Raw genomic sequence first — 23,766 nt, 5'->3', positions numbered from 1 at the left:
CAATCAATTCAACTTGATTGGGGCTGAATTTGTTGTCAGATTTGAGTCAAATAGCTCAACTTTGAACAATTCGAGTCAATTTAGTGCCAATTTCATCTAATTATGTTATTATGAAATTAAATTCAAATTTACATGAATTCGACCTCAAATTTAGCTCAACGTGGCTCAATTCAAGTCCAGCACACATGTTTGAGAGAAAATCACGAATAAAAATGAGGCAACAAAGTTCATCATATATTTTATCTTTTTTTTTTTTTTTAAAATAAAATTAAAATTAAATTTTTTATTATAACTACAATGTTGGGTCTCATGTACAAATGGAAAAAAAAAATATTTAAAAACTTAAATTGTGCTCCACACAAAAAAACAAATCTAGCTCTGCCATGTGATGAGGACCGATAGTCCTCCATTTGCCAAGCATGTGACAGGGATTAAAGAGAAATAAAATTGTTTGCCATAAAATGCTTCACGACTTTAAGATATAAAAACATTGACCACACTTGTTTGAAAAAATTTTGTTTAACCACGTTAATTATGCATTTAGAATTTTACCAGTATTATATATATAATATATGCTTGGCCCTAGACTTCTCAGCCGTTGGCAAACACCCGACTATGGAGAGCCCTCCAACACGTCCGCAACCAAAACTCCATTTTTTTCATCGGCATCAGTCGCTGATGAACAATGCGACGCCAATATTGGCGTCGCCCACTGTCACTTTCGCTATTCTTTCTCTCTACTGAACTCAGTCTGGAGAAAGGCCGAAAGAACGACGAAATTATTCGGGCCAAAATGGCTCCCATGAGCTGTTAAATTCCACAGCACTTTTTAATTTACCTGCATTTTGCAGTAAAAAATGAGAGCTTCGGTTGGAAGAGCCCTTATCGACAAAAACTATTGACGGAAAAACAAAATGATTTGCATGCATGGAAAATATTAAACCCCTTCATTAGCTTGCAATTACCAAAACTAGAAGAAAGAATAGCCTATAAGACCTTAATGCATCATGGATGGTGCCACAAATAAAACTTAGGACTTTCATTTGTAATAGTTTTCTTATTACTTTCTAATAACACAATATCTTAAACTAAAAATTATTGTTCTAGAAAGTTGTTTGGTGAAGCACTAAGAAAGTATTCAAAGGAAGCTCGGACAACTTTTTTGTTGCTTTTAAAATAGTTTTATAGTACAAATTTTTTAGTTAAAAATTTTTATACTAGAAATCGTTTTTAGAAAGCACTACGAAAGTTGTCCAAACGAAGTCTTAGATTTCGTTTATGAAATTTTCTTACTACTTTATTACTTTTTAACACAAATTTTTTTTTAAAGTAGCAAAAAATAGTCGCCAAAAATGTGCAAATGAAGCCTTAAGATCCATATATTTTAATGTATCACAATTTTCTACCTATGAAATTTTAAATATTTTTATTAGCTAAAAATGCTTATTATTTCAAAAAATTTATAATAATAAAGTTATTAAATAAATTCTGACTTGTTTTAAAATATTATGTTAATTAAAGATTTTTAAAATTGTTTAAATTAAACAACTACTTATTTAAAACATAAATTTTTTTATTTTAATATTAATAATAAAAAACATAATAATATTTTTATTATTTAATTTTTAAAATGTTTAAAATATTTTCAAATTATGGCTCCAGAGGCCGGCAGATCCTCAATTCGCTCAAGCAAGGACAATTATCACCTTTCTATGTTTTTATTTTTCAATTATTTTTTTTTATTGATTTTTTTTAAAAGTAAAATATGGCCTATTGTTGTGGGCTAGAATATACGAGCCGATATAGTTAGAAATTTTCGCCTCAGCGTTGCATGAATATCCACCAGACAAATAGAAGAAAAATGAAATACCATATTTTTTACGTGGAAAACCCAAAAAAAAGGGAAAACCACAGGGCCGCGCCTAGTTAAATGATTCTACTAATGTTTTATTAGATTACAAGTGAATGTCTCATAGCTGAAATTGAGGATGATCATATTACAATAATCAACCGTCGGTTTGAAATCCAATTTCGAAAGGAGATCAGAAATCCGATGACATTTGGTGGTCAGGTGGAAATCCAGCTTCAATTGACAGCCGAGTAGAAGTCTAGTATCAGTCAGTGGTCGGGCATAAGTCCTGCGCCAGCCAATGGCCGGTTGGAAATATGACGATAGTCGGTGGCCGGGTGAAAGTCCGACGGTGGTCAAGGAGGAGAGTGCATGGTGGCAGGAGAACTCTCTTCATTCGCTTCCTTTCTTCCTTGCTTGGGTCCCCTTTTCATGAGGAATGAGAGATATATTTATAATTTTCTCAGAGTGATATGACAAGTAAATAGGAGGAAGATTAAGGGTAATGTGGAAGTGTTTGAATGAACGGTCGATATTGATCCCCTTGATCGTTGACCGTTTAATGAGCATTTGAATGCCTTAATGATATTAGAATTTGGCGATCTTGGGCTTGTAGGATTCCTCTCGTCGAGTCGTTCGATTCGACTATAAATATGTCACTTTTAGAAACCGTTTGGTAATCCAAATTATAGTTTAAACCTTCCAAATGCGCATCGAGTCTTTGATTTGGACCCATTTGAGCTCGGATTAGGTCGAATTTGGTGTCGTTGGGTTAGTTTTTTCGAGACGTTCAGGTCGACTATAAGTTTGCTAAAATCAGAGTTCAAATAGTCCCGAATTTAATTTTTGAAGTTTCTAACTTGATTTTGCCTTGAGAATTGCGCCGGATCAAGATAATTTTCTGACGATATATCAGCTGTAATTAAATATTTAAATCTGAAATTCACGACTTTTTTTTTCATTATTCTTCCAACCATCATATTACGCCGAGTGCCACCTAAGAAATTCCCGTGGCATCAGCAGTAAATAAACTCATTTTCAGCCCATAGTTTTGACCAGAGAAAATTTGAATCCCTCTTCCCCTTCCATTACGACTAACGAGGGTCGCGATGGATGATTGTATAAGAAGTAGCCGCCAAGCCGCTGACGTCAATTTAGTACTATGAACTTGACTCAAAAGGTAAGGAATAAGGATCTCTAGAATTTATTTTCTAAATTTATATTAAATTTGAATTGAGCTTATATATCCATATAACTTATTTTAATAATAATAGTTAGTAATAAAAGAAGAAATTTTTTCCATCAAGGTTAGCACCTATCTTAGTAAATAAGGGCATCTTGGGCTGAACCAAATACTATTCGCCTATTATTTGTTTGCAGTTATTGCGAGTGCCCACCCAAATGCCAAACGAAAACGTATTTTATATTTTCTCTCCACTGTGAGCAGTGCGACTCCAATATTAGCATCATATTGTTTAAAATGTAAAAATGATGTTCGGTTGGACGTTCGGGCTACTGCAAACTGAAAAATGTCGTTTGATTGGAGATGACCTAAAATCAATGCTCGTTGATGCCCATCATCATTGCCAACATAGGGGACACAACAAAGCTCATTTCCACTCTCATCATGCTTGAGAAAAAAAAAAAAAGAGAGAAAAAGTGATAATTCAATGTAGTGTCTTCCACCTATGAGAAGATTGGAGCTTGAATGCACTCGCATTCATCCATATCAAATAATGCCTACAAAACAGATTGAGCTCGACTCGAGGAAAATGAATCATCGTGATATTAAACCAAATTGAACTTAATATTTTCTTAGAAATGGAAAATTCTAGGATATGCTGTCAACCTTCTAGAGAGAGCGATGTGCATGAACCTGGTGAGTAGGAATTCAACCTCGTGGACTGCTTGTTAGTCGATAATGTTGATGTTTGCCATCGGCATTAGAGTTGATGACATCCATTGCCTCAAAGTTGGTGCCTATTATTGCTAACAAGGCCAACATATGTAATTGATGCCAATGTCATCCCATAATGTCATCAACAAAATTAAAGCTCATTGTCTACAAGAAGGCCAACCCTTGTCATCGACACCAAAGGTGATGTCTGTCATGAATGTTAACGTGAACGCCTACCATCTCTACCCATGCTAATGCTTGGCATCTCAACCAACATCAATTTTTGTCATTAATGATAGCGTTAATGCATGTCACAAATAACAACACTAATTGCCATTGCTCACAATATCGATCTTCATCGAAACTAATGAAGTTGAAACACATCATGGCTAATAAGGCAAACTCATCATGAACATTGACATAAATGCTCATTTTTTATGATAATGCCACTATCGCCAATAATATCAGAATATGTCATTGCCAATAAAGTTGGTGCACACCATCAACATCAGTGTAGGCTCTCTCATAATCACTAAGTTTGACAGTAGCAATCATTAACGTGGTGTTCACCTGCTATCACCAACACGACTTTCGTCTTACATTGCTACCAAATTTGATGCTCATCATTACTGCTAAGGTCAACGGCCACAATCACCAACATCATCAACATTTATTGCGACCACTAGGGTCGATGATAACCTACCATTGCCACCATCAAGGTCTAAACACATTTTAGCAGATAAGTCCTATGCCATCCACAACTAACAATAATAACAACCATTACTTATATTGATGTTGACATCAATCATCATCAACAAGGTTGATGCTTTCCATCAGCACTAATATTAATGCTAGCCATTCCCAACAAAGCCAACGTTAACCACTAACACCAATGATAATACCCATTGTCACCATCAAGATTGACGCCTACTATCATGACTAATATTGAAACCTACTATTTCCATCATGGTTGAAGATCACAAACGTTAGAAAAGTAAGCGCTTATTATTGTCAATAGTGTTGATTCCCATCATCATTAGCAAAACAGAAACCAATCATCTCTCAAGCATAATGATGTTATTTTTTGTTATTTGTTTCCCATCCCATAAGGAAAATGACAAGTAGATCATCAATGAACCTTTGATGATAACTCTGATGTCTTAATGCTCCTACTGCTTCACCAAAAGAGTTGTCTTCTATAATTTTACTCTACTAAAGTGTATTAATATTTTATTCAATTATAAGGATGGACATCCTTTGAAATGTGCCATCTACACTAGTTAGAATAGTTTTAATTAGGAAAAAAAATGACGATTTCTTTCATTTTCCATATTTTTATATAAAAATCTCATGTTTTATGATCGGTTACTTATTGATATATATGTCGGTGAATTTTTTTTTCAATAATAAATCAACAAAATTTTTTCTATATTATTGTGAAGGTCCCTTTCAAATTTTTTTAAGGATGTTCTCCCGTATAATTAAAATATGATAATCATATAAACTTCCTTAAAATTTACAGACGAATTTTATTTTTCAATAGTAGCCATTAAGAAACTTGTTGAACAAAAATGTTGCCGACTCTCAACATCAGTGGGCCAAACTATTTGCTAAAGTAAACAACTTGCCAAATTGACGACTACATATCAACACCACTTAAGTCAAAAGGCTCCTGAAGAAATTCATGCCCCCCAAAACTTCATTATTGTCACATGTCTTCACTTTGCTTAGTATATATAAAATAAAATAATTTTTAACTTTCAATTATATGTAGAAATTATCACATAATTATGTATATTTAATTTTTATCTTATACTTTCATGCTAAATCGATCTCTCATAATTTTAATGTTTTATAGATTAAAATTTCATTTGAGACATTTTTTTATTGCTTTTTACAACAACTTTTTAATACAAATTTTTTCTAAAAGCAATAAAAAAATAAGAGTTAAAAGTTGTCCCAAATGAAACTTAAGCTTTGTTTGAGACAACTTTTTTATTTTTTCTTAAAACAAAATTTTAGCACAAATATTTAATTTTTTACTAAAATTCTATTTTAAAAGCAATAAAAAATCGTCTGGAATGAAGTCTTCTTTGAAATATCTTTTTATTAATTTCTAGCAATTTTTAATACAATTTTTTAAAAATTAAAACTATTTGTTCTGTAAAATTATTTGAGGAAGGAATTAAAAAATTATCTCAAATGATTTCTTAACTAATCTTTATTTGAGATTTTTTTATTATTTTTATAATAACTTTTTAATAATTTTTTAAATAATAAAAAAAAAATTATGTACCAAATGAAGCCTAATAATAAAGGAGCTCTGTTCAAAAGGTTGCATGCAGGGTGGCGACATCTCATGTCCCCGCCGGACGCGGAAAATGGTAATAGTGTGCACGTGACAATACTAAATACATTCATCATAGCAGTAATTACTTTTCTAATAGCGTACATAAGAGATTTTTAATTCCAAATAGAAAACTACAAAATCCTACCCTTCTTCAATCATTAAATAAACAAAAGAGTTTGGATCATTGGATTTGTTTCAAGATTCACGCTTCAACATAAAACAAATCTGCCACCATCGAATCACAGCCATCCGTTGAGTCAATAATCGTCATCCCACATCCCGAAACAGTCCACTCCGGAACCGCCGGTCTCCACAGTAAGCACTACCTCGGGCTCCAGCCCCAGAAACGTCTCCAAGCTTGAAATCTGCTCCCTGAGCCCCTCCGTACTAGCCGGCGAAGCGGACCAGCCCTCCGGCGCGACTCGCGGCTTCTTTGAGGCGTCGCCGCCATCGACGCCGGCGACGTCGGGAACTTCTTCGGGGAAGTTGAGCTTGGCTTTCCTGCCGCGGATCTCGCGGGCGGCGACATCGTAAGCTCGAGCGGCGTCCTCGGGTGTACTGTAGGTCCCGAGCCAAACCCTAGCGCCCTTTCTCGGGTCGCGGATCTCCGCCGCCCATTTGCCCCATGGCCGACGCCGAATCCCGCGGTAAATGTTCTTCCGGACCTTCTTCTTCTCTAATCAAGAAGCAAGACAAGCAATACCATTAAAAAACTTCGAGAAATGAGATTAAAATTAGGGAAAAAATAATAAAACCTTGAGAGGGGGCAGGATCAGAGTCTTTGGAATCGGCCGATTTGGGATTTTCGGGATGCCGACGGGACAGATTCTGGCCGGAGGTGAAGGGGATGAAGTCGGAGATGATGGAACCGCCGCACATTATTTCGATTACCGTGTCGGGGAATACTCAGCGAGAGAAAGAGGGCGGAAGAGGATGAGGGGGTATGAACGCACACAGAAAACGTAGCAGTGGCAGTGGAATGCCCACAGCTTGGAGCTGTCGTCTCCTTTTATAGAGTTTCGTCACGTTAATCTTTTTAAGAAGTTGTATTAAAATATTTTGATGTAATTTATATTGAGAAAATTATAAAAATTATTAAGATAAATATTTATATGTGATATTATAAATTATATTAATTTAAATACTCATACCATCATTATAAATTATATTAATTTTTTAACAAAGATCAACTTTAAGCCCATATATTTTTACTTTATTCATGTATGCTTTTTGTTGGTGTTATTCTTCAAGATTAGAGATCAAATTGAAGGTAAATTTGAATTATAAAGGTCAATTTTAGAGAGTAAAGATTTTCATTTGAGTAGATTTAAAATCGAATAATGGAGTGTAATTTTAGTAGTGATAGATCTAGTGAAAGGATTGTGACTTTGGGCTATCAAGTTATTAATAAGAGTACAAGTTTTAGATATCTTGGACCTGTTATCCAGAGTTATCATGAAATAGATTGAGATATTAATGGTAGAATTCAAATTGGATGGTTTAAGTAAATGAATGCATTAGGCTTGTTGTGTGATAGAAAAGTACTCCTTAAATTTAAGGGAAAATTTTATAAGATGATGGTGAGACTTGCAATATTTTATGGCAGAGAATGTTAGCATTAAAAGAGAAGCATAATATTAAGTTAAGTGTTGCAAAGATGAAGATGCTCAAGTGGATGAGTGGCTTTACTCTTAAAGATAAGATACAAAACGAGCATATACATGAGAAGGTTGGAGTAGTTCTATGGCAGACAAGATTAGAAAGAGACACCTTAAATGGTTTGGTCACATAAAATGGCGGCATTCTGATGACCCGTTTAGAAGAGTAGATATATTAGATTTGACTTATGTTTTGAAAGGAAGGGGTAGACCTAAAAGGCTTTATTAAAAAATATTTGAAATTGCATTTCTTTATTTAATTTAAATGAGAAATTGATTCATAATAGGCTCCATGAAGAAAAAATATTCATGTAATAGACCCCATGTAGTAAGATAAAGGCTTGATATTGTTGTTGTTATCGTATAGATTTAAATACTCTTAAGCCTATTTAATTGAATATCTAGAGCACTTTTTAGTTTTTTTTTTTTTTTTTTTTTTTAGCATTTTTAGTTAATCTGTTACTGTTCATCAATTAGGATCCCTTTAAAATAATATTTTTTTAGCAAATTTTTATGCAAATTCATACTCACTTTTAAGCCAAAATGTAGTGCATACCAAAAAAAAAAAAAAAATCATCATTTTGCCTTATGAAAATTATCAATGATTTGACTATAATTTATTACTGTTATTATTTTAATTTTACAATGAGATATGCATTTTTATAATTTAAAAATAATTATAGTAGTATATATGATAACTTTTAAATTTTACTTAATATTTAATATGAAAATGAGAACTAAACATTAAATAGGAAGGTTATGAAAATCCTGATACAAAACCTATCAGGATAAGCTTTAAAGCTCTTGCCTTTATACTTATTAATGGAGTATATAATATTCTAAATATATTATTCTTAGTACAAATTTAAAGAATATGTAGTACATCTTAATATATTTTGGTTCAAAAAATTTTAACACAATTTTTTTCAAGATACATGCTTTCTTAGGAACAATTTTTCGATCAGGAAAACGTATAATCAAAGTTTGGTTATGAGGATTTTTAATAGTATAAAATTTTCTTTGAGATAAAATAATATTTAAAACGATAATCAAAATTTGTATATTCTTAAAACACTTTTGAAATTTGTATAATGTTGCCTCTAGTTAGTGTGCAGTATAGTCCAACAAGTGTGCTAAGGTGGTGGCATAACGATGGTGATCAAATGATGGACATACGACAATATTTTGACGAAGGTCTGACAACGGCGATCATGTGGCGAAATTTTGATGGTGGCGGTGGGTTTCAAAGGTATGACAACACTAAACGGGTTGTGAAGGAATACTAGCAGCAGTTGGGCGGTCAAAGCAAGCGATTTTGGTACTTAGGTAGAGCCTGTTCACTCTGGCAAATTGTTGCGGAGGGTGGTCAGTTTGTTGAAGTCAAATAATGAATCCAAATAATGTCAAATTTGAGATTTCTGTATTGTTGGATTCATCATTTTGATACAATTTGATTATAAGAATATCAAATTTGAAGATCATTTGATCCTTAACTAATAGTCCAAAATTTTTAACTATACTTCAAACAATTTATGTGCGCATATTTGAACTCAGATCAAATCATGTTTTGAGTTTTAGGGTTTATCTAGCTAAGTTGATCAATTTGATCAGAATTTTTTTATCTTATTTGAATTTGGATCAAACAATTTCAAGCTTGCATCAAGATTTGTATTTGATTAAATCAATTTTTGATGATGTATCAACAATTAATTTGTGAACAAATAATAAAATTTAAAGTTAAAGAATAATAACTTTTCAAGATATAAGAGATAAATCAAATTTAGATCATATAGTATTAATTTACATATAAGCAAGTTGTTGGTGAAAATGCTCATGCATTGAAGACAGTGGAACATAAAATATTATTTTGCAGTACTCATCCTTTTATTTTTCGGTTCTCTTTTCCTCTTTCTTTTAAAAAGATTTGTCACTTTCACTCAAAATAAAATAATCATCCCATCACGCAAAGATAACAAACACTTGAAATCCAAATCAAAGTGAGCTGTTGGTGGGATTAAATGCTCGAACACTTTCTGGCAAAAAAAATGTCATTTATCTATCGTTGCTTAGGTTGGTTGGTAGTTGAGTACCAAACAAAATTCGATTCTTCTCGAGCGGTAACATTTTTTAAGTAGGGCTCAATCAAATGCGAGAAAATCAGTCAGGATTTTTTATCCGTTATTCCTGTTACTAAAATGATTCTATTCTTTGTAAGTGATTAATCTTATTCTTATTTTTTATGATTTTAATTTCTACGATTTTTATCTATTTTAAATTTGTCAAAAATGCATTATCTCTTAATTTTAGAAGATTTTAAAATGTAACTTTTTATATATGATATGGATGATTCTCACGAGCATTGTGAGTGGAATATTATTAAATTTCACCAGATCAAATGAAAATTATAATTTTCTGAAGCTATTGACTAGTATACCAATTTTTTTGTATTTTATAGATTCCAACATTTTATTATAAACGGTGATGATAGTTTAGTTTTATTGTTAGCTCTTTTGTTTTATATATTCTTGTGCAACACGTTGCGACTATTGTATAAGTTATTTTGGATTTTTGGACTTTGTAGTAGAATATAAATATTAAGTAAAGTAATGATGTTTTTTTTATTATATATATATATATATATTCCTTAATGCAATTAGTCTGATATGAATTTAAATGAATATATGTTTTAAGTTGAATTATAAGACGAACAATACATGAAGAAAGAGAAAATAGATGAAATTCTTCCACTTTAGATACTAGGACATGACATCATATTAGGATAATGATATAGCAAACCATTACTTTTCATCCAAAGTCTAACATTCATAATCATCCTTCATACGATGTGTGTTAGTCAGCGACATTTGATATCCATCGTCTTGATTTCCAATCTCCCCCTCTTGTATAAAGAAGATCGAGTAGCTCATTGATTATCACATGATGTTCTTGGTCGATCATCTTCTTATGACTACTAATATTTGATGCATGTCATCCACCAAGGTCTGACACTCGCCTTCATTGTCATTAATACCCCAACTACAAGGAGGAGGATCATGCATCCACCTACCATCACAAATATGTCCAATGATTCCAATCGACTATAGTGTAACATCTGCCATATTACATTGTCCATCAACAACTAACAACTAACGCCCATTTTCCTAATCACCGATCATCTCTCTTAATGAGTGACCGAAAAGAATGCCCACTATCAATTGATTATAACTTAGACATCTCAAGACTCTAGTTCTACTATAAAAGATGTCTTCCACGATAAATATCTACTATATTATATTAATGTATTGTCCAATAATAATGCATTATTTGTAATATATGACTTCACTACTAAAATTTATCCTTATCTTTTTGCCCCAAATTTCATTCAATGCTATAATAATAAATTTCTATACTATCACAAATATGTCAACACTTAATAATTATAATATCACGGCCCCGTCCCCATCATCTGACTATGGTCCACCGATCTTCGTTACCCAATTACAGTCCCTACGACCACAGTTGTCCACCGACAATAGTAGTCCAACCACTATGGTCCCTCCAATCATCTTTGCACAATAACAATCCCTCCGGGCTTCGTCGCCCATCAACTACGGCCCTCTGGCCTTTGTTTCCCGACAGCGTTCCCTTCGATCTCTATTGCCCGACTATGGTCTCTATAAATTCCATTGTCTATCAACTATGATCTCTCCGACCTTCGTTGCCTGACCATAGTCCCATCGACATCTATCGCCAGACTACAGTCCCTCCAACCTCTGTCGCACGCCAACTGCAGTCCTTACAACCTCTGTCGTTCACCGACTATGATCCCTTTAATCATCGTGGCCCTAACTACGATCCTACAAATCAAACGAACATGCCAACATTTTCTTTAGAACAACTATGATGTCACTGGATTCCTCTAACTCAAACCATGTGATATGCTCTACATGATGTATATTTACACGTTTTGTCAACGCCTTACGCTTTCCCTCAAGAAGGCACATTTGTAATCCACGATTAATGCTAGTGAAAACATTTCAACTGGGTAAGACACCTTGGTTTTTCCCTTTTTAGGATTTTCACGTAAAAAGCAAACATCTCTTAGGACTCTTACACATCTCTCTCTTATCTATATATGTGTTGTATTTTTTTGTATAAAAGTAGGGCGCAAAACTCTATTTCTATTGTCATTAATGTTTCAACATGCAACAATTTTGTTTTGGATGTGATAGATACATTAATTTATTTCACACCAAAGTTTAATGAGATTTGATCCAATTTTTTTAAAAAATAATTAAAAAAAATTATTTTATTGTCACACTAAAAATCAAAGAAACATAACTAATGCTCCATAAATAATTAAATAAAAATTTTATTTAATTTTTTTTGAAATAAAATTGTTGGATTAAAATTATGAGGGATAGCTGAGGTTCATATTTCATATGACTGAATTTTTTAATAAAAAGTTAAAAAAAAAAATATTTCGTATGACTGGGCTTCAGTTTTTCTTTTTAAAGAATTTGGCTGTACTTATTTAGACGATTATTTTTTATGAGAATAATCACACATACTCACCGATGCTTACCTTGATTGGGAACCCCCATCCCGAGTTCGATTCTCTCGAGCGTCAGTCGGCCCTTAAGTGGGGCCGACAAAGCGCCGTCTATAGGTTTGTGGCCTGGGTGGCCCATTAGGACGGCCGGGGTTTACGAACCGCCAAGCGCGCTCAACGAATTCGGATGTGGCAGCGGACGGTTCTCGTCATTAAAAAAAAAAAAGAATAATCACACGTTTTTTTTATAGATGTGATGGAGAAAACCTTACAAAAAAAAGAAAAGAAAAAAAAATCCTCAATCAAGCATCAATCCGATGCAGAAGCTTCAAACGTAGAACATGCAGCTGCCCCAGCCGAGGTGGATTGGCCATGGAGAGTCCAGATAATGACAAACTTAAGTTAAGATATCAATTACTTAATATTTAATGATGTTCAATTAGAGGAATTAAAGCCAATGAAAATTTTTTCTTAGTTTATATTACATACAAACAAAAATAAGTTCTAGGGTCTTGACCGCCACTTCATTTATATTAAATTCCTATAATTTATAAGTAAAATGTACTAGTTCTTTTTTACTTGCAGTCGGATCACTGTAGTCTAATCACCATTATTTGAACAGCGCCATCGAACACCTATCATTAAAACTCCGACCATCATCGCCTGACTATGATCCTCCAACCATCATCACCAGACTATGTTCTCAAGCCCATTGTGAACTTACTGGCATCACCCCACAAATCTCTACATTACCATTGACCGACTACCGTCCTTTGATCACCACACTACATTACAATCCTCTGACCACAGTTGCTCGACTACAATCCTCTCACCTCCGTCGCTCGATTACGCTCCTCCAACCACTCTTGTCTATGCTCATTTGCCTATAACTATCCGACTATAGTTGCCCAACCACCATTATCTAAGTATTGTTCTCTGACCATTATTGCCCGACTATAGTTGTCAAACCACTATTAACCGACTACAATCATTATATTCAATCACCATTGCCCTACTTCAGCCCTCTAAACACTGTCATCAGGCTACGTTCTCCCAAACATAAACACCTGGCTACAATTCTCCGGACACAGTTGCCTAACAACTGTCCACTGGCCATCATTATCCGACTATTATCCTCTAACCACCATCACCCAACTAAGGACCTATGGTTATTGTCGCCCAATTACAATACTTCGACCACAATTGCCCAAGTTTCGCTCTCTGATCACAATCACCTGAATATGATCTCCCAACCACCATCGCCCAAATACATATCTCAACCACTATCTTTCAAACACCATAGACTAACTTTAGTCCTCATACCACTGTCGTCCAACTATAATCTTTCAACCATGATCTCTCGATTACCATCCTTTGACTACTATCGCCCAACTTCGATCTTTCGACTGTCATCACCGAACTATGGTATTTAGATTACAGCCACTTCACTATAATCTTATGAATACCATCACCTAACTATAATCCTCTATCTCATTACTATAATCCTCTGACCACCTCGTTTGATGATAGTCCTTCAACCATATCGCCCGACTACGTTCCTTAAAACATCATCATCCAACTATGATCATTTGATCACCATTGCACAACTACATTCCTCCAAGCATTTTCGTTCAGCTATGGTGACTTTTAATATGACACAATGGAGAAAAAAGATTCATGTAGCCGACCCCACGTAGTAAGATAAAGGCTTGATGTTGTTGTTGTTGTTGTTGTTGTATGGTTCCTGACCACCAGGGCCCAACAACAATATCCAAACCATCAATGCTTGTCTTCGATTCTTCAATCACCATAACCTACTATGATCCTTCGAACAATATCAACCCATAACAATTCCCAAACACTGTCACCCCACTTAACTATGCTGACCATCATTTCACAACTATGATCAACCAAACATTATTGCCCGACTATTATGCTCTAACTATTATCACATGACTATGATCCTACAATAACTTCATTGGACTACGATCATTTGATCATCATCATTCGATTATGATCTTTCAACTAACATCACTAGATTATAATCTTCTAACTACTGTTACTCAACCATGACCATGTAACCACTATTGCTCTACTATGATTTTCTAACCATTATCACCAATTGTCGCTCAATTACACCAACACTTATAGAATTTATTATTTGTTTTCACTAATAATATCAACACACACCATCACCTAAAAAATTGATGCACACCATTTAACATCAAATCTAACACACAATATGATTTTTTTTCCTTTTTATTTAATTTTCATATAAAAAATTTTAGTGTCTCTAACAACTCATCTTTTATCTATATATTGAATCTTCCCACAAATTTATTAAGATACAATGAAGAAAAATAATCCATATTAACGACCCCAACAATAGAATAAATGCTTGTTTTTGTTATTATAGCTACATGATGAGCCACCCAATCAAACAAAACCAAAACTACTGAAAATCGGCCCCACAAGTAAATACATAAGGATAGTTGCATGCATTAGCTCAATAATACCATCATTTGACATAACATAGCTTTCACTAATAGAGATTGAATAATAGGGATGAAATCAGAAAGAGCTCAGGGCGGACAATTGCCCACCATAAAATTTTTACTTTTTTTTTTTAAATAAACATTTTAACTATTTTGCCCTCCTTCAATAAATGCAATTGCTCAAATTCTAAAATATAAAAAAAAACATTTCTATTATATAAATAAAATTATATATTTCATAATATTATTTTACTTATCCTAAAAAAAAGGGAAAATTATTATGTGTGGTGTTCAGACGCGTCCGAAGACTAATCCAGACGCACCACGTTTGTGTATTGGGTGATGTGACGTGTCCGAACACCTCACAAAATAATCTCTACAAAAATAGAGGTCAATTCGGCTCATGTGGACCACTAACCTTGAAGCTTGATCTATGAAGGCCCTTCCTGTGCATATAATTTCTCTTGTTAATACCAAAAATATATTTAACATGTACCAGACCATCATGGCTTCTTTGCTGAAGGAAATTATGCAGTATATATGACCATTCACTTGCTGCAACCGTTGCTGTAGCCTCTGGAAAAGCAGGTTGTTTGCTAACGATTAATGGCAAATTAGCAAACCTAGAGAAAAATTGAATGGCCAAACTCTCATTTGACAAGTAATCTATATTTTCCAGAGTGAACAGCTCAAAGAAGGTGCTGTGATGGCTCTTGTGCACCAAAATTGACAAAAACAAGGGTGAGATTGACAGTGTCCTGCAACACAGAAAGCCAGCCATTGCCGTTCTAATGTTATCCTGTTCAGCTCTCAAGCACTATACCTTCGCTGCCACCATTTGGTTCCTGAATAGCCATGAGTAATAGAACAAGTCTATTGTTAAGTTCTTTATCAGCGACAAAATGTTGATCAGCGATAGAAAAAGATATGGAAGTTGAGGCTACATTGACGTTAATATTTCATCCACCCTCTATTTTAGGTCTCTGAAGCAAGGAACAACTGCTAACGTGTCCACCATTGACAAAATCTACAAATTCCCTTGAGTTCATGCTGTCAAAAAACCTGCTAGCCATTGCCTGACAGCCTCCTTCCTCACCATCATGGAAAATAATTTTGTGCGGACATCGAACGGTCCGGAGATCAACCAAATCGCGCCACATCACCGATACCGAGCAGTACTGATCACCGGTACCAAACAAAAAAATGATGTGGCACGTTCTGATTGGTCTTCGGACACCGTCCGGAATCTGCACAAAATAATTTTTCATCATCATAAGCTGCAGGAACCATATTATCATTTTACTATTTGGCTCGGGCTGCTCAACGCTATCAATCTTCAGTTCCCTAATTCATTTTGCACTTAGATTTTACCTATTTTATAACTTTTTTTACACAACTTCTATCCATGTTACTTTTCTATGATCCCTCTTTCCTTCTTAATCAATCAACATTAATGTTATCGACTGATTCTATAAATCATATTCTAAACTTTATTGTATATGCCCAAATCAACTAATTCCATCCTCCATTATTTTTAATAGATGCCACTTCCACTATTCATTAATTATTTATTAATTTATCATTCATAGATCTGATACGCATTCAACCTAACTTTCTCATTTTTGCTAAATTGGGACAGCTTCAGACTACTACTTTTTCTCTGCTTTCAAGATATTCAACTTCTCCTACCACCATCATTCAATCCCAACAATAAGCCTCCATAACAAGCCCCGATCAAGCCTACCAAGGTCAAATAATTGGGAAGCTGTGCTTTGTCACTATTGCAAAAGGGCAAAACATATACAAGGCACATTAAAACTCCAAGAAAAGCATCCATGCAACGAAAAATAAACCTCCATACCAAAAACCAGTCTGATCAACATTAAGCCCACACTTCTATGAAGGAAAAAGACAAACCATCTGCAGAAATAGGTCAAAAAAAGAATAAATAGAAAATATTTGTACCTTCTTAACAACTCTGATCAAACTAATAGATATAAGCTCCATGGCTCAATCAAATCATTATTCCACTTCATACATCTCAAATGTTTCTGATTAAGTTTAGATACCAGATCCAGAAGCAACATCTCATATCACAAACTCTTAATATAAATTATCTTTCTATAAACAATCCCCATGAAATCAAAATAATAAAAATAGCAGATAAAATCTTGGCTAACATTGCTAGAAAAGGATGTATAATAGGAAGAAATATTTTAATCAAACCCTATTCTCTTTTATCCAAGAACAAAAGCATTATCCATGAATCCTCCTGTATCAAGAACCTATAATAAAATAGGGTAGAAGAAAGAAAAAAATCTGTCAGCTTCTTGAAACCACTAGGGCCATACCCTATGAAAGTAAAATTTCAATATTTTATTGGGAAAAATTGCCTTGATTGTCACATTTCTTAAAAGCAGCTCTAATAATAATTGCCTAAATCTTTACTACAAGGAGGAAAGAATCCAAACCTGAATCAAAGCTTACTCAACCATCTGAATGTATGAAAGATCAGCCACCAAACAATGAAGGTATGTACCATATCTATGTGACCTAAATTGAGAATGACATTTGTTTTCCTATTGCTCTAAGAATGAGAAAATGCACCCAGAACTCAATCACCAACTTTATTTTTGTTACTAAGCTTTACCATACACAAATCCTTCCTCACTTAAATAATTAATATAGATATTTAAAGAAGCACTTCAGAGTTCAGAATAAAGAATTTAAAAAAAAAAAATCAAGATTGAAAAAATGAGGGTAGATGGAAGAATTAGTAAGAGAAAAGAAATTAATTAGTAATGGGCATACATTGTCAAGTACAATACAAAAGAGACACAAAATTCATAAGCTATATCTCCCTGCAAAAATGTTAAATGCTATACTAAGACTTACAAAATTGATCATAGAGAAATTTTTGCACCAACGGCAAAACTAAATAGCATTTGGGTACTTTTATCCCTGGTAGCCAACCACAACTAATCTTTACAACAGTTAGATGTAAAGAATGCATCTCAGTATGATAATCTAGAAGAAGAAGCTTATTTAGAACCCCCGCTAAGTTTTGATCAAGGATTCCAAACTGACTATGTAAGTAGGTTAAAGAAGGCCTTTTATGTAATCAACCAATCTCCAAAAGCATAATTTAAGAGTTTCAAAAATTCATAGAAACGATGAACTTCAACCAAATAAAAAGATCCAAAGAAGGTAAAATTAAAATTCTAATTGTTTATGTTGATCACATAAACATTATAGGTCAACGTAATGAGAATATTAAAAGACAAAATATGCAAATAATTTACAGATGCAGTAAGACAAATATTTCCTAGGAATGGAGGAAGTGACTCACTAAAAGCTGGGATCTTCATCCCCCAACCAAAATACATCTCGTATCTACTTAAGTAAAATGTATGATGGGATGCAAGGCATCTGAAATTCTAACAGGTTATTACCATAAACTTGGCGAGGTAGTTGAGAGCCCAAAAGTTAACAAAGAAAGGTATCAAAAATTGATTGAGAAACTCATTTACCTTGCCCAGACAAGGCTAGATATAGCATACATCATAAGTGTTCTAAGCCTATTCATATATAATACTAAATAAATTCATCTACAAACTACATACAAAGTAATTCAATATCATCTATGATGCACGGACATGGACACGTCGACACAGACACAACACGACAAGGACACAGCATTTTTTTGAAAATATAGGACATGAGTACGACACGGACATGACATTACATTTTTTTTAATATAGTGTATATATATTAATGTTACATCATATTAAAAATGACAAACAATAATAAATGAATGGCATGATAATTTGTCTAGCTTATAATATAAAATATTTAGTACAACCACAAAAATATAAGCAAATAACTACATACTACAACATCAATCATTCAAGCTTTAACTACTAAGATTAGCTTCAAAGGTTTGTTTTTGGCCTTCAATATCATCATCATTGAATAATTGCTTCCAATTATGATTCATCAAGAGAAAAATTTGCACGAGTTCATTGGATATTATATAATAAAAGTTGGTTCTTTGTATCTATTTACTTCTCTAGTTCGCTAGATCTCTCCCATAATATTTCTTTATCCTCTAATCTAAATCACAAAAAATAAATCTATTTACTTCTATACTTCTCTAGTTCTCTCTCATAATAGTTCATTGGATATCATATATTTATAATTAAAATAATTTTATCATAAAAAATAGGACACACGTGTCCCAGCTGTGTCCGACATGTGTCCCAGCTGTGTCCGAAATGTGTCCCATCTGTTTCGGGTTAAATTTAAACATTATTTTAATCTGACACGTGTCTGTCGTGTCCAACACGTGTCCCAACCGTGTCGGGCATGTGTTCATGTCTGACACGCGTATGACACTGCATTCTCTCTTCAAGAGGTGTGTCGGTGCATCATAGAGTATCAACAGGGTTATAAGAAATGGAAAACCTAAGCTTAAATTTATCAAAATAAGTAAATCAAGCAAGGAATGAGGATATTGAGAAAACTCATCCATATTTTCATAATGCCGTGAAATATTTCATATTACATCATGCAAAATTCTATAATTTACCCATGCTTTTAATTGTATAAAAACCTAAAAAGTTCTAACAAAAATCATGCCATGCATAAAAGAAGACTTGAAGCTATAAACAAGCATTTCCCACTTTATCTATCAAGGAAATAGAATTAGTCTAACAATTCCTTGCATTACAGCATACACTTGCATTATCAGCAACCATTCAAATGGTAAATTAAGAAGTCCTAACCACACTATATTTAGACTTTTTCAAAGTAACGGTTTTACTGGGAATTGTTAGGCCATGAAACAGTTTCTTGTGAACTCTGGAAGTCCTGTCGTGGATTATTGAAAACTTTTTGTAAACCATCCTGACCCACCGGTGGAGACGTTCCCCTCTGCATGGGTTCCCTTCTTTCCACCTGCACCGTCTCTTGGCGCCTATCATATCGAGGTCGTGGCCTGATCCTGGGAGATTGTTGTCTATCAGTAAATCGAAATTGTGGCCTATGAATGACTTTACCATCAACGAAAAGATCTCCTGTTGCAATACAATAAAAACAGGCATCACCATCATCATTATTAGCATCAACCCAACAATTTAAGGTTGGCTTTATTTATTTCCTCCATCAATCATTCCTACTGAGTACTAAATAAAATTTAAAATTACTTAAAGCAATATTCTTAGCCCATGATATTAATGGCACCTGTTCTTCCTTCCTAACCTTAAAGTCGACTCATGGGTGTACCTTAAGCCCTTTATTGTAAATGACCAAATAACTTATATCAATTCAAAATCCTAGTTATTCAAAAACAAATTGTAAATGATCTAGCAGTTTAAATATTTTCAACATGCTAGCTATTCACAAACATAACAAAAAAGCTAACTGCAAAATGAAGAGATTCAGACTCACTTAAACCTAACTTATAAACTACATTCTGCAATACAAAAACTCCTGCTTCTACCAACCTCCATAATCCTTGTTTGGCACATCAAGATAAGAATCGGGCAGCACCCACAGAACTCCCGGAAGTCCTGCCAAGTAAAAGTTTTACAAAGAAACTATCACAAGAACGATTCAAGAAGAAACAAATAAAATTATCCAAAATTTATTTTATGCTCATTCCCAATCATTCATATTATATAATAAACTAATAACGACGAAAAAAGAAAGAAAGCGAATTGGTTTTCTTTGCAGAATCCCTCCCTAAAGTCAATAAACAAAAGCATGCGGGTCAAGCTCATACCTTTAACTTTATAAGAGATTTCCTCCGAGATCAATGCACCAAAGCCCGTGTAGGTCGTGGTACAAACAGAGTAAATCTTCTTCTTGGCCTCCTCCTCGCTGACACCCCAACTCGTCCAACAACAAGGTCAATAACAAAATTATCGAATAAAAGTGAAAAACAAATATTTTGCGCTTTCTACCTTCCAACGACCGCAGTAAGGGTCTTAACATAGGCGGCAACCATCTCCTCCTCCGAGGGTTTAGGGTTTTCCGGAAACTCCATTACAATAAGCCAGTGCTCGTAGTCGCAGCCGTCTAGAAGAATCGTCTCCTTAGGGGGTCGATTACTCCAATTGGGCGAGGAATCCTTGATTGGAGAATAGCCAGAGCCTGAAGTCGTCTTCCAGCGGATAGGCGATGAAGTCAGCGGGGAAGCCACCCGCCGAAGCCTCTCAACGGCGGAGGCGGCGGCCGGGAGGCGAGATGGTAGAATGGAAGGAGACGATGGGTTTAGGGCTCGGGAAAGGAGGGACGATATGCTGCGTCGAGCCATCGCTGCCATAAACGATGACTGCTCGAGGTTTTTGGTTACGAGGAATTTTGGGAAGGTTAGAATCTAAGCGCTTGCTTTTGCTCTATAAGCTATTTTTAGAGCTTTAGAACAATATGGATTTGGTTTAAAAATTATTTAAAATTTGTCCAAATTTTAAATTTAAGCCCAATTTTTACATATATATTTAAAATTTATTTTATTTAAAATTTTCATAATTAAATTTAGCTTGCATTTGAATTTTTTAAATTAATAATTTAATCAAATGAATATTTAAATTAGCTCAAAAAGAAAACGAGTATTTAGCTTCTTATAATAACATATAATTTTATAAATATAAATAAACAAGCAATTTAATAATATAATTTTTTTAGAAAATAATAATAATATAAATCATCTAATTATTTATTTGATGCTAAATAAACAAGCATCATTAAAAAGATGATCAATAAAAATAACTTATTTTGTAATCATATAATATAAACAAGACAAAAAAAAATTATCTATTGAAATAGAGAAATAATATTGTATTGTATTAAATCTATATGAAAATTAAATAATAATCAATTAATTAATTTAAAAAATTTTAGACTGCTAAAAAATAAACATATAATATATACCTAATTAAGAAATATTATGATTCCACATTTTTTTTTTTTTTTGAGAAAATTACAAGTGATTAAAGAGGTATAAGAAAGAAAAAAAGAGGCATACAAAAGGCCTCAAGCCCAAAGAAAAGCTGCCACAAGGCTCACATAAGAGAATGACATGAGAGAAAAACAAACAAAGCAAACAGCTTTGTCTAAGAAGCAAGAAAAGACTAAAAGCCAAAAATGTACTCAAAATGGGCAAAACTATATCTAAATTGGGCTAAACTCCCTTGATTGCCAAATACGACCATCAAAGAAGCAAAAAGGGGTTGCCAAAGCGGCCATCCAAGGGGACTTTGAAATGGATGTAAATAATTCATTGTCATATTGCCAATAGAAGCCAGCATATAACCAAATAAGCAATACTAATTGTAGCCCCAAAGACAACAAAATAGCCCAAACATTTCAAAAAACTATACAATGCACAGCTTCCATCCTCTAAAAAGCTGCAAAATGACTCTAAAACCGAGCCAAAAGAGCAACATGCACTAGCCAAAATGAATGCAAGTGCCCAATAACATTATCTAAGTTCAAAAAAATATGATATGAAATGTTCTATGTATGATTTTCAATTTATTCATCTGCTCAATATTATTTTTTTTATTGGATAACTGCTTTGCTCGTATTACATTTCTTAGTACAATAATTTATTAGATTGTATTTAACTAATTTTAAATATTTAATAAAATGTTTAATAAAATAATTTTAAAAAATTTTATCAATTTGTGTGGCATGTTAAGCTGTTGTAAATTTCTATAATTTTTCTTATGATTTTCAGGATCTAGGAAAGGAGAGGAGCTTGTGAATTAGTAGTTCAGGATTGATCAGAGTTTATAAGTTTTTCTCTATTTTGATTTTTGTACAATCATGACTAATTTATTATTCAGTCTACAGTTTCTGCATGTAAACATATATTATAATATAGATACATTTTAATGAAATAATAAAAAAAAAATCTTATATATGAGTTTATTTTTAATGTTTGGATATTTTAGTAGCTATGTAGTCTATAATTTATTTAAAATGAATATTAGAAGATACACTGAAATATTCCAAAGCTAGATATTAGATTTGTCTGTCACAGCTCAACACGATAGGACCTATCCTGATTGCGCTGGATTGTGACACCACATCACCCTCAATCTTTTCTCTTACCACCACCTCCCTGATTTATCACCTAAACTATCGCTCAAATCCATTTCACCACTTCCCACTAAACCCTAAGAGGAATCACAATTTCAAACCCTATTCATGTATCACGAAAGAGGACAAGAGGTGCAACAATAGTCGAAGAGGAAAACGAGGAAAAATGGTAAAGCAAATATTACATAAGATGGGAGAAGACGAGAAATAACTAATAGTATGTTAAATATAAGATCTCAGGCACAATTAGTTAGGCTAAACTTAAATAGAGTTCATTGCACACTTAGATTTTTCTTATTTTTCTCAATGAAAGAACATAAGCCACACTCGGCTTAAAAAATTCACAAAATTATGTTTGGCTAAGAGATTGAACTTTGAGGGCAATATATTCTGATATTTTTTGAATTGATGGTTATTTTTTAGGGTTAATATGAGTCCTGCAATAGTACATTTTATTTCAATAAACTTGCTCTTTTTATATCTTATTTTTTATTTTTTGTTTTGTTTTGTTTTTTTTTTTCTTGTAGATGAATAGGTCGGAATACCATTTCACCAAGTGATTTGGATGATGGGTTGCCAGTTTTTGTTGCTGGGATGGATGTTTTTGGGATAGCTGTATTATAGTTCTTGCCATTTTGTTTTGTTTGGTTTCAAGGTTTTCGTGGTTTCTACTTTCTTGCTTGCCTGTTATGGCAAGATTCTATTGGATGAAGGTTTCGGGTGTTGGATTTTTAATAATTTGGCGATGATGAGCAAGGCCGAATCCATTCATTCTAGCTATGGATGGTCTGTGAGGAAACCTGGCTGTGGGACTGAATGGAATTTTGATGTCTGCGACTGGAGGTTCTATGATGGCCAT

General features: G+C 33.6%; 2 protein-coding genes across 2 annotated transcripts; both read right to left on the bottom strand.

Moving 5' to 3' along the window:
- Positions 1 to 6,145: 6,145 nt before the first annotated feature.
- On the bottom strand, positions 6,146 to 7,089 carry LOC110112434 (ethylene-responsive transcription factor ERF071). Its single transcript, XM_020844655.2, has 2 exons — positions 6,852 to 7,089; positions 6,146 to 6,772 (listed from the first exon to the last, which is right to left on the bottom strand). The coding sequence occupies exons 1-2, from the start codon at positions 6,973 to 6,975 to the stop codon at positions 6,354 to 6,356; spliced, it is 543 nt and encodes a 180-aa protein (XP_020700314.1). The 5' UTR covers positions 6,976 to 7,089; the 3' UTR covers positions 6,146 to 6,353.
- A 12,225-nt stretch (positions 7,090 to 19,314) lies between these two features.
- On the bottom strand, positions 19,315 to 21,210 carry LOC110112432 (multiple organellar RNA editing factor 3, mitochondrial-like). Its single transcript, XM_020844650.2, has 4 exons — positions 20,765 to 21,210; positions 20,584 to 20,681; positions 20,306 to 20,371; positions 19,315 to 19,876 (listed from the first exon to the last, which is right to left on the bottom strand). Exons 1-4 carry the CDS (start codon positions 21,124 to 21,126, stop codon positions 19,620 to 19,622), a joined length of 783 nt encoding a protein of 260 aa, XP_020700309.1. The 5' UTR covers positions 21,127 to 21,210; the 3' UTR covers positions 19,315 to 19,619.
- Between the last annotated feature and the right edge of the window lie 2,556 nt (positions 21,211 to 23,766).

The sequence above is a fragment of the Dendrobium catenatum genome, unplaced genomic scaffold, assembly GCF_001605985.2.
Source record: "Dendrobium catenatum unplaced genomic scaffold, ASM160598v2 fragScaff_scaffold_1422, whole genome shotgun sequence".
Classification (NCBI taxonomy): Eukaryota; Viridiplantae; Streptophyta; class Magnoliopsida; order Asparagales; family Orchidaceae; genus Dendrobium; species Dendrobium catenatum.
The sequence above is the reverse complement of the archived record's forward strand: the minus strand, read 5'-3'. Positions and strand labels throughout refer to the sequence as shown.

Coding starts and splice junctions, on each gene's coding strand:
- LOC110112434 (XM_020844655.2), bottom strand. CDS start 6,975: ATGTGCGGCGGTTCCATCATCTCCGACTTCATCCCCTTCACCTCCGGC. Junction 6,773..6,851: donor TGATCCTGCCCCCTCTCAAG/GTTTTATTATTT, acceptor CTTCTTGATTAG/AGAAGAAGAAGGTCCGGAAG.
- LOC110112432 (XM_020844650.2), bottom strand. CDS start 21,126: ATGGCAGCGATGGCTCGACGCAGCATATCGTCCCTCCTTTCCCGAGCC. Junction 20,682..20,764: donor CTTACTGCGGTCGTTGGAAG/GTAGAAAGCGCA, acceptor TTGGGGTGTCAG/CGAGGAGGAGGCCAAGAAGA. Junction 19,877..20,305: donor GCCAAACAAGGATTATGGAG/GTTGGTAGAAGC, acceptor GTATTGCAACAG/GAGATCTTTTCGTTGATGGT.